Consider the following 15,820-nt stretch of genomic DNA (forward strand, 5'->3'; position numbering starts at 1 on the left):
AAATGCAAATTGAATCCACATATTTTATTAGAAAAAAAAACACTACTGTGCAATTTTAACAAAGCAAGAGGGGGAGGAATGTTGTTTCCAGGGTGGCGGCGGGGATTGCCATCTCACCTGTGGAAGGAAAAATGCCATTTAAGAGTGTTAACATGTGTTATATGTAAGAAACACCTATTAGTAGCTAAAAGTATAAAAACACCTATCAAAGTAGGGTAAGAAAAGTCACTAAATATTGAAGTATTTGATTGAATTGCACTGTCAACAGGTCATGTTTAGCAAATGTTTAAGCAGGTGTGTTATGAAAACTATTCACCTGCTCATTTCAGTTATAACTTTGACCACAGAGACAACTTTCAACAAATTCATTAATGTAGCGTTCATTGAAAAACTTGAGTTGTTCAATAATGGCACGTGATTGAAAAGGACAAACCATCTCAGGTAACCTTTACTCCCTGTGAGTGTGGTGGACGCTCCTGTATTAAGTGTCAGAGGTTGCACTCACCTCTCCAGTCATTCTGGGGGTACTTTACTCCAGCTTTTTAGGGTTATTAACGGCGACGTAGTGGTACAACACAACAAGGAGGAATAATGACACGCCAAGCATGTTGGCAAAGATGGCCAGCTGCACGTCTGTCACCATTCTGAAAAAGATAAAAAGACACATTAGTTCAAGAGGAAGGAAATGGTTTATTATAAGAAAAACAAGGTTTTAGTCCATGGTCAAAGGCAGTAAGGGACACTGAAGTCTATTTACTACACAAACACGTTTATTTTGCATGACCTTTGTTACACTGTAAATACAATACAGCTTTTAAGATACCAAAACACATCAGTTGCCTTTCCAGCCACTTCTATCCATTTATTTTATAACGTTGTGGAAATCAACTTGAATACTTGCACCGTGTTATCATTTAAGCCATCTGTGAGCATTATGTGTCATCGATCAGTCAATATGATCAGCTGGAATTGGCCTATCACAGATGTATCAGATATTGTCCCATATGCACTGATTGATGTCTTTTATACTTTTTAAAGTTATATAGGCAGCATTGTGTGCTAGTTATAAATATGATTTTTGCTCGGTTTTATTATTTACAATTATTTATAATAATTAAATTCCCCGTTAAGTCTGCTGTGTCAGTGCACTGATGTCATTTTACACAATAAAGTTGATCAAACTGTATTTGATACAGTAGAACTGCATTTAAATAAATGTTTGTCATGCATATATAATATTATCCGCAAATATAACGATATCAGAATGTTTTGCTCCCCAATGTATCAGTCCCAAAAAAATCAAATATCAATTGGCCTCTAATGTACTAAATCTATCAACGTTACTAAGTAAATAACACACACCTCAATATTGCCACACTTCGCTGTAGCAACTAAGAGGCTATTCATGTCACATTTGCTAAGCAAGTAGTATAAAAAGATTCAAATGACAATAATATCGTTTATTGCGATTATTTCTGAGACAATTTATTGTCCAACAAAAGAAGTTATCGTGACAGGCCTAATTCAGTTAGTTATTATTTTACTATATTAAACAAATGCAACTAAATGACTGATTGGAAGATGAGAAATCGCATTCAAAATAAGTAAGGTGGCCTCTGTAAAGTGGTGAGCAGTGCAGTAGAATTTACTGATACAGCCACTGATAGCATCATCATTTTAAATCATTGAAGGAGATGCACAAAAGTGAATGTTTGCACATAACGCCGACACGTCCGTGATAGCTGCATTCATATTTATTCATAGTTTTGTACATTAATGACGAAACCACCAATATCCTGCAGTACCAATGACATGGTTGCAAAGTAATCTGCCAAATTCTGGTAAATTTAGAGACCTGACCATCAATCAGTGTAACGTTGACTTAGCTAAAATAGCTAGCCTGTCAAGCCAACACTCGCTAAATTAACCAATACACGAAACGCTACATATAAAGCTTCAACAATATTACAAAATTCAGAATATTGCATATAGTTTAGCTTATAGTACTACTTACTTTATCTGTTAAATTGATGTTTTAATCTCGATTTTGGCGATACAGTTCAGCTGCTCAGCTCTTCCGGCTGTAGGAAAGGCCACGTCACTTTTTCTTCTCCTTTTAAGTGTTTAATGGTGGTTGAAAAACCAGCTTAGAGGAGCAATACCGCCATCACCTGGACTGCAGGGTGAAACAAGAGCTCATGCAGGAAAATAGAAGGAAACTCTAGATCAGAGGAAAGATAAGATAAGATATTCCTTTATTAGTCCCACAACGGGGAAATTTGCATTATTACAAATTAGAAGAGCAGAAATAATAAGAAGAAAAAAGAATAAAGAACAATAAAAACAATAAGAAACAAACACACACACACACACACACACACACACACACACACACACACACACATACACACACACACACACACACACACACACACAAAATAAGAGTAAAGAAATGAACATGATGAACTATGAGCAGGAGCTGCAGCAATAGGCTGCCAACAGCTTCAGTGTCCAGGGGCCCCGAGGGGTACTAATCCAGCCTTGTACAGTAGAAAAGACAATCTGAGAAAATTTAGAAAAAATGTAGATCTCTAGGCTTTAGTTTCTCTCAAACATCTGTAAAAAATAGTTTAGTTTAGTTTGGTTTATTTGCACATAAAAAATAAAATAAAATACATGCAGATTTGTTGAGATTAGGAAAGTAAAACAATAACTAACAAAAAAGAAATGTGCAGGAGGAGCCAATAAAACCTACCAGCCTAGATAATTTAGAGCAGGGTGTTAAATGATGGGAAGGGGTTATTATTTGTATGTTGTCAGTGGAGGATTTAGTTCAAATCCAGTAGATGGCTGTATTGCAATAATTTGGATGCTAAATCACCCTTCAAAAAACTAAGAAGAAGAAGCAATACCCCCTCCGGGCTGCAGGCGGCGGTAGTGAGCCTCAGCCCTGCTCGGTGTTAGTAGGAGTGGCCCCAAATGTTTCGACATCACCTCACCCGGCGTGAACGACAGCGGCTGAGCTACATGGTATTTCGACTCGGCAGCTAACGTTTTGGGGGGATTCATATTTCCAAAAAAGGAGGAGGAATATCCATTTCTTTTCTAATTGGTGGAGCCAGACTTGTACCAACATGGCTCTCTATGAATATGTCACCCAGGACCAGCTGGCGGGCTTCGACAAATACAAGGTAAAAGATTGTGATAGCCTGCTAGCTGCTAAGTTAGCCACTCTGAGCCTTACTGTACTGTCACGATCTGCAGGTTGCTGCACTGGCAAAAAAAAGAAACAACAAAAAGAAAGGAGTTTGTGAAGCTAGCCACAGTTACATGCTATTGTCACAAGTCTAATTAATTTATAAAGCAGCGTTTAAAAGCAGTCGACTAAACGTACTGTATAGTCAACACAGCAAAAAGCCATAAAACAAGAGCAAGTATAAGAGGTAAAAAGAATAGCCAAGGAATAAAGATGTGAAATTTAACCTTAATGTTGAATTATAATAGTGTCAGTTAAATATAGTTGTCTTGTGATTTGATAGGGTTCAAGTTTGGGATGATTAAAAAAAAGTTTCTAATCTCTAGGTCAGGTGTGTCAAACTCATTTCAGTTCAAGGGCCACATGCAGCCCAATTTGATCTCGAGTGGGCCGGACCAGTAAAACCATTGCATAATAACGTATATTTAAATACATATTATAACTCTACTGTAATAAATCACCTAAAAGTAGGATGTATGTTTGACACCCCTATTCTAGACTGACCCTCATTATATTATATATTATAAACACCGTTAAAAATCTGCTGAGTAAAACAAAACTCAGCAAAACTGTGTACAGTGTAAATGTTTGTAGAATATAATGTGGGTGAATAGTTTTATTGATTTTCAAGGGGTTGGCCGGTGTTACACTGTATTTGGCGACCCATCATATTCTGTGACCTGCAGTGTTAATGATGTACTCAGATATTTGACTAAAAGGTGCACTTTGTATAATTTGATGGCATCAAGCGCAACAGATTTGGCAGAAATGTAATATAATAATCCTGAGTATGTTTTATAATCACCTGAAAATAAGAATTGTTGTGTTTTCGCCCTTTATATCTACATAGGGAGCAGGTCCTCTTCCATGGAGGCCTCCACAGGGCACAAAATTACCACCGCTCACTAGCTGGTAAAATGTGCAAGTAGTTGGTAGATTTGTTTCACTTATCACCCAAAAAGATGACAGTAATCTATCAAGTGGCTGGTAAAATTTTAACATTTAGTTGGCCAAGTGGATTAAAAATCAAGTCATGTTTCTACACTAGACCACAATGGACAAACCAGATACTGGCTCTAGAGGGGGCTTTTCAAAAGTTTCACGGCCGCTGTAGGTTCTCCCACCTGCTGGGAAGGGCAGGCCGAGGGGTGGGGGTAGCTGGTTAACTTCTCTGCTTGATGACACTAAATTCTTCACGCTATCAATACCACAATTTAAAAATACTTCATTCAAGTACTAATTTTAGTATTTTTACTTTAGTACATTTAGTAAATTTAGCTGGTAATACTTCTACACTTATACTTGTAATGAAATATTTTTAAATTGTGGTATTGATACTTTTTACTTACATAAAGGATGTGAGTGCTTCTTTCAACACTGCAGGTCACAGAATCTGATGGGTCACTAAATACAGTGTAACACCAGATGTGTCACTGTTTATCATGTCTTGCTTCGCGCTGGTGCAAATGTGCCAACAGTTAGCTCGCAACTCTCTCCCCTCTGTAGTGTTTAGCTGTTAAACACAGCTTTAATTAGAACTTTGACATGTTGCTGAGATCCGTTGTCTATCTCATTTTTGTATAGAAGCCCCCTTTATTCAATGTTTACAGTAATTACAACCATAGAAGAGAAAAAAACTAAGCAGGTGCTGTAGTGGATAAGTAGGGGAGGGACCACTGAACTGGAACAACTACATTGAAGGGAAACACGGGCAGATAACAGGAACTGACATGTGAAATTGTTTTAATAAGCAAGTCCAGTGTCCATAAAATTGTGTTGTTTAAAAGTTTAAAAAGGACCACCCTCTTCATGTGAAGAAAAACAGGAGTGGCAGTTATGTCAAGGATGGTAAAAGACAATACAATTTGATAAAAGGCCACATAATTTGACTTAGCTACCGATATTTACAAGACAAGCAGCCCGAGTTATCTTAAGACTTATTTCCATGTTTAGTTAATTTAAAATAAACGATGACGAGTCAGTTTTAAGCTCTCAAAAATCCTCTTTCCATTAAATCTGCACTTATATTTCTGCCTTTTGTATTCTCTTAGTCATGTTCCTTATCTTTAAATGACTCAAGCATAGTTCACCGAGGCTCTCTCTCCCTCTCTCTCCTTTTAATACCCCCTCTTTTGATTACCGTGTTAAACTGCTCCCAGGAGCTGTTGATCATGAGAGGCTTTTTTCCAATCATTTCTTATTAAGTGGCTAAACTCGGTGCGTTAGCCTCGAGCATCAGTGGCCTCAGGAGAGGAAGACAGATGACAGTAAATGAAAGGACTTGTGGCTCTCTTTGACACAGCAGTCGTATTCTTAAAAGATGTGCAGACACGAGCGTGCAAGTGAGGGCGAAACACTCAAGAGATGGTCTCGCTTTGTTTTTCACGCTGTCATCCGTCTTCCTCCTTTAGTCATCCTTTTTGCTCGCTGAACGCAGACTGCAGAGCCTTTTGGTGTGCTTTGTGTCTCTTTCTCTTGTGCAGACATGTTTGTGCAAGATGAGGATGTGAATTATTGTTACTGTGCCTGTTTGTGCTTACGTGGTAATCTTATCACCCTTGTTAATCTTAAGAACACTCATTTGACATTACACAACAACATGACTGTATTAATTTGCAATAGATGTTCTAAACAAGAAGTTTAAGCATTGCCAATAAATGCCAGTTATCTGTGATGATTCATTTTTAAAATCTTAGTGTATGTATGATGATTGTTGTATAGTAGCACTGAATTACATCATTGGCAAACATGTTTAAAATGGTTCATTTGAACTCCCCAGAATGTATTGCTTCTATGAGAGCAGCGCATTTTAAAATCAGTAATGCAACCTCATGTGTACACCTCAAGTGTCGTGCCACCTGCCTCGGTTGAGAAAAGATTTTTCCTCCAGGTGAAGCAGCGTGAAAGTGAACTCTAAATCAAAACCTTTTACAGAAAACCACCCTCCAAAACAGACTGACATTAGAGAGACAGCATTTACTCTGAGCTGGAAAGCCTGGTTTTATAAAACACACAAACTGCAGCTCTGCACACTTCTTCAATTGCACGAACACCAGAGGTACATTAGATACATTACGCAGTAGCACGCACACGTCTGTCATGTCTGGATGAAGTTACAGAGACTGGAATCAGGTTTGTTTTGATCTGCATGGTGACAGGCTGCCAATATGATCCAGTAAACATCTTCTGCTGCCTGTGGGGCCATGTGGTGTTTGTTTACAAGCCAATCTTTACTGAAAAATGAGATTAAATGAGTCAAATATGAAAAATGCAACCAAAGTATATGAATTGTAGGTTAATGATAATCACACCCTGGCTGATGAAATGATGTTTGTCTTTGCAGTACAGCGCAGTGGACTCGAATCCCCTGTCTGTCTACGTCATGCACCCTTTCTGGAACTTTGTGGTCAAGGTGAGTAAGACCTGTTCAGCTCTGTGTGCGTGTGCGCGCATTACATCATTAATGAGGTTTCCAACAGTCTGCGGTGATACAGTAACCAGACATCCGCACTCACTGTGTCACTGTGTCAGTACACATCAGTCTTTGATTGTGATGGTCTGCTCTGGACTATGGAGATACTGTGTCATCTCAAAAGCTGTTATGTAACTTATAAATAGCACAGACTGTTCATCTCTTATATAAATGGGTCCACCGCCATCGTAAACAACACGTTAAGACCCTGACACCTTGTCAAGCCTGTATTGTAGTTTAATTTCTGTTTTACAGCAATCTGCTGTAAATTAGTATCCCTAAAGTCCTCTCTGCAGTTATCTAATAATCAAACCTAAAAGTGTGATTACTGTATGTTATTTTAGTCATTTTTATGATGAGAACACACATTTTATTTCACTATTTTATATTTTTATTCACTGCATCTTTGTCTCTGTCCATGTCTCCCTCAACAGTTTCTACCGACGTGGCTGGCTCCAAATCTCATTACATTCACAGGCTTCATGTTCCTCGTGTTAAACTTCCTCATGTTGGCCTTTTACGACTTTGACTTCAATGCCTCAGGTATATCCAATGCTCTGCCTGCTTTTCCTTTCCATAGTGCAAGAGGGAATGTTATTGAGTGTCTTTTGTCCCCCAAACCTACCGTAATTTATTTTGACACACATTTCTCTAACAAATATTGCACCTCCTGCTGTAAAAAAAAAAACTGCACTGGGCCATAGTCCGATTTCGATATAATTTGTATTAATTGTTCAGCTCTAGCTAGTTGAATTTAATCCATCTAAAAAATGGAGAATGAGCCGGAGGTGTTTTTGTCGATGAGTTTATGAAGGGCAAAGTCCATCACTTACTGAAACGTTGCCTATGGTGTGTCAGTGTAATCACTAACCCATTATATCCTAGAAACACACACTGTAGTACTCTCCTGTTAATATGTACGTCAGTGTTTGTATAATATAAACTGACGCTGACGCAAGACTCTGTAGTAATATGATGCCCTGTCATGTTTTTAATCACTGCAATGACTACGTCAAATTCTCCTCATAAAAATATTTGCTGTTAGAAGTCAGTTACATAGTCAAGTGAGTTTATTTGTGCACTGCCTTCAGTTTTAGATGAGTTGAATTCAGAGTGAACTTCTGAGTACATTTGTGTGAAGTCAGAAAAGTTGAAACAGTAATCTACAGGCTGTGTATGTGTGTGGTGTTCTGTATTTTCACTTTATTTATGTTTCAGCTGCAGGACATGAACACGTGCCTAGCTTGGTCTGGGTTGCTGCAGGGATTTTCAACTTCTTGGCCTATACGCTCGGTGAGTTCTAACCCCTGCAGCCCCTGTGTGTTGTTCTTTCTCCCCCTTTTTGAGTTTTTGAGAGGCACAGGGGAAATTCTTCCTAGTAGGATGAGAACTTGAGCTTGAGAGTAAAGCTATCAGTTCAGAGGTCGATGTAGAAGTCTAAATCATGCGCCCTTGTCCTGAAATATACTGCGCCTGATATCCTGGATGTTTGGATATATTTGAAATTTGTGTAGTCATTTTTTACTTGCTGTGATTGTTGTGTTATTGGGGGAGGTAAAAAAAAAAAGGAACCAAGACGATGCCTCATTATCAAACAGCAGGTTTATCATTTAAAAACAAGTGTGGTGTTGTAGTCAAGATACTGACATACATTTAAGGATGACAGTTTCCATGGGATTTTATGATATGTAATAAAAAGGATTGCACAACTGTCAAACTGTATAATCATGATTAAGGGTTAGGGTTAGTAAGACACAAAACAAACTGTATGTTATTTTACTTGTAAGAACACGCTGTTGTCACTATCCAGTGTTTCATTAAGTTTTGATATAGTAATCATAAGACTTAAATACTTCAAGCTGTGAGTTTGGAATATGACCACAGCATTTATTGTATCTCAAAACACCTTTAGTTTATGTCAGCGTAGATACTGTATTCATAATGATTGTATACAATCTGTATTTACTCCCACCTACTCATTTATTATCCCAACCTGTTAGACTGGCCTGGTGATCGCTTCACAGCTCACATGAATGAGTCTTTACAGTTTTGTTTTAAGCTGCACTGATTAACATTTTTCTATTAAATATGAGTCAAATGTATGAGGAGAAATGTTGTAAGGAGATAGATAGATAGATAGATAGATAGATAGATAGATAGATAGATAGATAGATAGATAGATAGATAGATAGATAGATAGATAGATATTGTGGTTTCAGCTTGCTCCACTGCCCGCAAGTGGCTATAAAATCAATACAGTATATAAAAGGTACATATGACTTCATGGTCAAATGTTTACCATTTAACGTGAACTCCGAGGATTTTTAAGAGCTTCTGACTCATGAAAAAATTATGTAATTAAGCCACTCCCTTCGTACCAATCCACCCCTCCCTACTCAAGCAGGAATAGTCAGTTTAACAGAACAATATTTACACAGAAGGTGTAACATGTATGATGAACATTTGGAAATCTGTTCGAAGTTCACCACCAAGAACCCCCAAATAATGCCTCTCATCTGTAGGTGCACTTGGAGTTTTTGTTTCAAAGTAACATTACAGTTTATAGCCTTTCTTTTTCATATATTAGCTTTTCATCTCGTTTTCTTTAACTCTTCTTCAACAGTGTTTGAATCTGGATTGGATTTATATAACTGAGAGACTCTGTGAGCATTTTTATATACTGACATTGGTGGCAAAGAAAGAAAGAAAGTATGCTTTCTCTTTAAACATAGAGCCATATGGATGCCCTCACATATACCCTGGACTGTTAGTCAGTGGATGTAACAGCAGTCAAACAAATCCAGATCCATTTTACGGTCAAATTCCTTTTCTATTTGTGGTCAGACATGTACTCTGTGAACCACACTAAAGTCAATTAAAAATATTGCTGACCATTTTGTGAACCATTAAAGTAAAACAACTTTCCATATCGTGATTTCCTATGAGGATGTGCTTACTGAATTCTTCCAATATCTGGGTGAAATGAATGTAGCTCGGATCAGTTGCTGTGTAAGCGAAGTCGGTGGTGGGATGTAGGAATGTGGCTGTCGTTCAAAGACTGTCCAGTTATGTTAATGTGGGGAGCAGCTTTGACTGAGCGGAGACGTGAAAAATATTGAGTAAACAATCTCTTTTACACCATGTATGTTTATGTTCCTGTATAAATGTTCACATAAAAATATACTCTTTGTAATGCGTGTCTTTCTTTGTTTTGTTTAGACGGTGTTGATGGTAAACAGGCACGGCGCACCAACTCCTCCACGCCACTCGGGGAGCTGTTTGACCATGGGCTGGACAGCTGGGCCTGTATCTTCTTTGTGGCCACTGTGTACTCCATATTTGGGCGTGGGGAGAGCGGCGTTGGTGTGGCCACACTGTATTACATCCTCTGGGTGGTGCTTTTCTCTTTCATCCTATCTCACTGGGAAAAATATAACACCGGCATCTTGTTTCTGCCCTGGGGATACGACGTCAGTCAAGTGGTGAGGACACACACACGTTAAAATAAGAAATAAAATGAAATACAAAGCGAGCAAGCTTCTAATAACTCACTGTCTTGCGTCCCATCTCCTTCCAGACCATCTCCCTCGTTTACTTGGTCACTGCCGTCGTCGGCGTAGAAACGTGGTACCAGCCGGTTCTGTTTCACTTCCTCTATAGAGACCTTTTCACCTTCATGATCATAGGTGAGCCTTGATTGGTCACTGTGATTACATTTATTCCATTTGCTGAAGCAGCTGAAGTAACTCATGTCTGTTGATTTCCAGCCTGTTCCTTCACTGTGACCTTACCCATGAGCCTCTACAATGTCCTGAAGTGAGTCTAGTTTTAATGTGCGTGTTAATAAAAGTGCGGCAGTGCTGTTTCACCCAGAGCTCTGAAACTGTCACCCTCTGTAATTTTGTAGGGCTCACCGCAGTAACACTCTGAAACACAGCAACTTGTATGAAGCCTTCCTGCCCTTCCTTTCTCCCGTCCTCCTCTTTATCTTATCCACCATTTGGGTGGTTTTCTCTCCATCGAATATCCTCGAGCTGCAGCCCAGGATCTTCTACCTCATGGTGGGGACAGCCTTCGCTAACGTCACGGTGAGTTTCTGCTGATTTCTCACTCTCACAAACCACTTTCCACAACCACATAAAGCATACATTTAAGTGTTCAGGTGCTAATGTACCTTTTATTAATTTGTGTGTGTGTGTATTTATCCTGCAGTGTAAGCTCATTGTGTGCCAGATGAGTAACACACGTTGCCAGCCGCTGAGCTGGCTGTTGCTGCCCATGACACCAGTGGTGTTGTTAGCGGTGACTGGAGTCGTCGCCAATGAGACGCTACTGCTGTATCTATGGACAGCCGCTGTAATACTAGCGCACATACACTACGGCGTATCAGTGGTAAGAAGACACACACACACAACAACATATACATGACCTCTTTTGAATAAAAAAAAGCAATATATTAATAACACCAACAAAATATTGGCATTTCCATATTCTAAAGGAAAAAAACACTTATTCACATTCTACAGGAGAGTTAGATGAGAAGATCAATATCACCTTCATGTCTGTATAGTAAATATGAAGCTACAGCCAGCAGCTGTTTATTTTAGATTAGCATAAAAACTGGAAACAAGGAAGAAAAGCCTTGCCTGGAACGGTTCAAGGATGCAAAACTCCACCTACGGGCACATCTAAAGCTCACCACAAAACACATAATGTCTAGTTTGTTTCATTCGGTTCAAAAAATTAAGTGTAAAAACTTCAATTTTCCACTTTACAAGGGGTTTTCTGACCAAATATTTCTTGGCTCTAGTAACTGTCTCTGTTGGTTGCCTGGCAACTGGTCCCAGACAAGAAATAGTCTGGCTCATAATCTCTGCAAAATGACAAATTAACTTTTTTTACTCCTAAATTTGTTTATGGTTTACATTGTATGGCTTTTATGCTGAGCTAAGTTTACCAGCTGCTGGCTGTAGCCTTTTATTAAGTAGACAGATGTGACAATTGTATCAATCCTCTCATCCATCCAACCATGCATCCATTCATCTTTTTCTTACTCCACCAGAAAGCAAATACACATATTTTCCAAAGTGTTGAACTGTTCCTTTAAGCAAAACATTTACTATACTGAATCTAAAACCGCAGAGATTTTTTTTCCCTTTTAAAGTACTTTTAGCCTTTTTCTTATGGATTTCAGTGCCATGTCTAATGGTTACAATAAATATTTTAATGTACCTGGGCTCCAAAATGAAAGACAGATGTAGTTGTTGTTGGTCCTGTGCTGCTAAATGTTATAAATTACACACATTTAAAAATGAAATACAGACTTGAATTTGACAAAAAGTAATGTTTTTTTTTCATGACCAGGTTCAACAGCTCAGCAGCCACTTCAACATCTTTGCCTTCTCCCTGAAGAAGGCCAACAGTGACTGACAGGAGGAGGAACGAATCGGCTTGAAAGGAGCGGAGGTCTAGGCTCCTCCCCTCCTCGGCTTACCGACACTTCACTCTCATCACCACGGAAACCGCATCCCCTCCCCTCCATCCATGAGGAGGCTGCAAGTGGAACAGACTGTGGCCCTCTTTTCCACTGTCCCCAAACACAGACACACAATACACACTCGCACACACATTCCCAACCAACCTACCACCTCTGGACAAGGTGATGGGGTGTGCCCAGGGGCTCTGGCTTCCATCATTGGTGATTGGCCTACTTGGTTGAGCCAATGAGGTGCAATTGTTTCCTACGGAAATGTGCTTCAGTCGTGAGGACAGGAGCCCAGACAAGCCATTCAAACATACACTGATACATCCAGTACATTACTCTGCTTTAATGCAGATTCTTTATATCTCGTGGCAGGCATTTCAAACACAGCCACACACACACACACACACACACACACACACACACACACACACACTTACACTCACACTCACATAGTATTATGAATGTATAATATGCCTTGGGGAAACGCCATGTCAGTTTTATTATATATATTAACAGGAATGCCTCAAGTAGTGTTGTTTCAAGCCTGAGTGAGCCTCTCGAGTTCTGGCCACATGTGGCTCACACATCCACAGCTGTGTCCAGAGTTTAAAGGTTCAGTCACCTTTTTATCATCGGACGATTTGCAGCTGGAAGTCACGGTGATAAATGTTAATAGCTATATATATACTGTATATGTTAAGGGGTTTGAGGCATTTTATTTTCAAACTGAAATTAATCTTTAAAAAAAATGATAACTCCTGTAAAACATTGTATAAAATTCCCTCTAATTAATTTAACATTTTGTGGTGACGACTGAGTAAACAGAGTTGGATACTGACCAACCAGGGCAAGAATTGACCAGGGTAACCTCTGAACTTTTGAACTCTACTAACCTCCCACTTTGACCTCTGTCTGAGCACTGGCCTCCCGGCTCGCCCTACTTTCTGAGGTGTCGTGTCTTCGCGCTGATTCGTTCAGTTTTTTTAAGGTTTTGGGTTTTTTTTTTACAAATATTGGGGGGTGTTTGGTTTGGTTTTGTTTTGTTTTCTGTTGCCATGGCAAAGGTGTGAGGTTCAGTCGCGCAGCGCTTGAATGAAGAGTGTGTCCAAAAGCCGTACACGGAGCGGACTCACTCTGAGGGAACAAGCCGTCGCACAGGACACTGTAAAAACCACACTGCTGCTTGGCGCCGCACTCTCCTGCTCACACACAGATATTGATATCACACCTTTTATACTGTCTGTTTTTAACTTTGTGTCTTGTTGCTTTTTTTTTTCGGGCTGTTAAACACTGTCTCTCTGTGTGATTCAAGCTGTGTTTCAATGGTGAAGGTGGTATTATAGCAGTGGCTACTTGGTCTCTCTTTATTTTCACAACAGAGCCAAGTTAGACAAGACTGGGTTTACTTATTATCCGTGTGGCTTTTCATCGCAAAATTCAGATTTTTCATGTTACAACTTTGACACTTTGTCAGTGTGGTTGTAGTTTGGAGAATGTGTGTTTGTCTGTGTGTGATCTAACCATTTCAAGTCCTTTTTAGCCTTGCTGTTGAAAAGCGATTAGTGCATGGACTCTCCCGTGCTTCAGTCTCCTGCATCTTTTAACACAGGATGTAGGAAAGCGCTAAGAGCCTCAGCTACACTTGAGAGTCTCACTTTGCCATCAGAATTACGTCTGAATGATCAATCTGGGAAAAAGACTAAAGGATAGAGTGTTCCATGAGTCTGTCCTCCTCTTCACTGATATTTTAAACCTCATTTCTCAACCAAACCAGACACACAAAAAAAATCCACAGAGTGTGGTACGGCTCTGGTTTACATGTCATGTCTCATTTTTACCTGTGGAAAAAACAGGTGGACTCAGTCAGCCGTAAACCACAGGTTTGAATGTCTGGATCAAAGTTTTTATGAAGGAAAAATGTTCAAATTGCCCAGGATATGGACTATTGGAAAAGCCCTGTAATAAGTTCAATGTGGATTTAAATGCCTTTCAGTTATCTGTCTGAATGTGAAGTCACAATAATCATCTCATTTAAGTTGTTACAGGTAAAGGTGAGGTTGTACCCAATGACTGAAAGTCAGTAGGAAACGTTTTAGATGCACAGAGGATGTGAAATGTAAAAATCAACTTGGATCTTCAGCTTTGCTTTCAGTTTTGCTTATGCATTTTTACCGATGCTCCGCAGTTGTCCAAAGGTTTTGTACATAAGCTGTTATTGAGCAACTTGAATATTTAAACCACAGGCACAGCCTTGTACTGTAGTCTCCCTGCAGTACTATTACGACTGGGATATCCAACTCTACTGCCATTATACCCAGCAAAGTAGCCCAGTTTTGGTATCCGGTGTGTCTGTGCTTCAAGTGGAGAAAGCTTGTATGCTGTTCTAAGCACACTATCAGAGTTGAATTGGGAGCCCCGCATCTGTGACTTCGGAGACCATAGATTGTAGTGAAGTGACGAGAACTGTGACTGAGATTTCACCACCAAAACGGTGAACTGTATATGCACTGTCTGGGTTCGTGCAGATCCATGTGTACATGTCTGTTAATGTATGGGTGTATACTCTTTATGTGTGGATATCTGTGTAAATACGTATATTATTTCTCCATTTTTATTTTTTAAAACTACACATCCGGTTGGCCAATTTCTCTAAACATGGTGCAGGTGAACTGGTAGACCAGCGAGTGACGCCTGCTGTCCAGGTAGCAGCTCTTAGATCTGCCAGCACAGTTTTTATGAACCGTTGTTGCTGCTGCTCCAACTGGCTTGATTGGACCATGCTCTGGGTCTTTTCTCTGGGAGAGTAGGGGACGAGCTCTGGGTGTGAAGATCTCCACCTTGAGCTGCAGACACTACAAACAATGCTAAACGCAAAGAGGGATTTCATATATTAACAGAAGAAAAAATGTCAGCTGGTTGAGAAGAAAGTGCTCCATTAAAGAAACAAATAAAAATCAGGAACAAATGTTAAAGCAAGTCCAATTTCTCTCATCCAGCTGGCATGTGAATTCCTTTCTTTAGAATTATAAATAAAAATAAAAAAAAATGTTCATTGCAAATTCTCTATGGGCATTTTTTATAGTGTCTTCCTCTGCTTCACTCACCACTTTTTAGGAAAAAAAAATAATCTTAACCCCCCTGGATCAATGAACGGAGTTGTTCAATCTGTGACTAAGTTGTTGTATAATGCTGCCCTGGCACACACTCCAGGGCGTTGGTGTGGCTACTTGTGATGTTGTATTTAACCAGTGAAAGGAAGGACTGTCCAGAAACAAATAAAAGTGAATTTTCATTAACCACTTTGCTGTGTGTGTTAGCTGGAAACTTGAAAGGAAGTGAAGACAGCCTGCAGATTATTTACTGACCACTAGGGATCAGCAGAGAGCAGATTTGAACCTCCTGACAGACTATTGAGGCCCCTTGTGGCCCCTCCTGTGGTACCACAGACTGCCCTTTAATTAAATACCAATAAGGTTTCAACCCATTTCCTCATTTTCACACATTTTCCTACAAAAAGCCTAAACTTGGCAACTGCAACGTTTTAACAAGTTTCCCCAAACGACACACCCGTTTCACTACTAACCTCACACTTTCTCTCCAAAATGAA

At 39.5% G+C, this 15,820-nt stretch overlaps 2 protein-coding genes across 2 annotated transcripts; one reads left to right on the forward strand and one right to left on the reverse strand.

Moving 5' to 3' along the window:
- Positions 1-9: 9 nt before the first annotated feature.
- Positions 10-2,018, reverse strand: ost4 (oligosaccharyltransferase complex subunit 4 (non-catalytic)). The gene is made up of 3 exons (XM_062437142.1): positions 2,015-2,018; positions 506-644; positions 10-117 (listed from the first exon to the last, which is right to left on the reverse strand). The coding sequence occupies exon 2, from the start codon at positions 641-643 to the stop codon at positions 530-532; it is 114 nt and encodes a 37-aa protein (XP_062293126.1). The 5' UTR covers position 644; positions 2,015-2,018; the 3' UTR covers positions 10-117; positions 506-529.
- Positions 2,019-3,012: 994 nt separating this feature from the next.
- selenoi (selenoprotein I) lies at positions 3,013-15,509 on the forward strand. The gene is made up of 10 exons (XM_062437602.1): positions 3,013-3,191; positions 6,600-6,668; positions 7,163-7,271; positions 7,947-8,021; positions 9,948-10,210; positions 10,306-10,414; positions 10,496-10,544; positions 10,636-10,816; positions 10,941-11,120; positions 12,093-15,509. Exons 1-10 carry the CDS (start codon positions 3,135-3,137, stop codon positions 12,198-12,200), a joined length of 1,200 nt encoding a protein of 399 aa, XP_062293586.1. The 5' UTR covers positions 3,013-3,134; the 3' UTR covers positions 12,201-15,509.
- Positions 15,510-15,820: the final 311 nt, after the last annotated feature.

Source organism: Scomber scombrus, chromosome 17, assembly GCF_963691925.1.
Source record: "Scomber scombrus chromosome 17, fScoSco1.1, whole genome shotgun sequence".
Taxonomy (NCBI): Eukaryota; Metazoa; Chordata; class Actinopteri; order Scombriformes; family Scombridae; genus Scomber; species Scomber scombrus.

Coding starts and splice junctions, on each gene's coding strand:
- ost4 (XM_062437142.1), bottom strand. CDS start 643: ATGGTGACAGACGTGCAGCTGGCCATCTTTGCCAACATGCTTGGCGTG.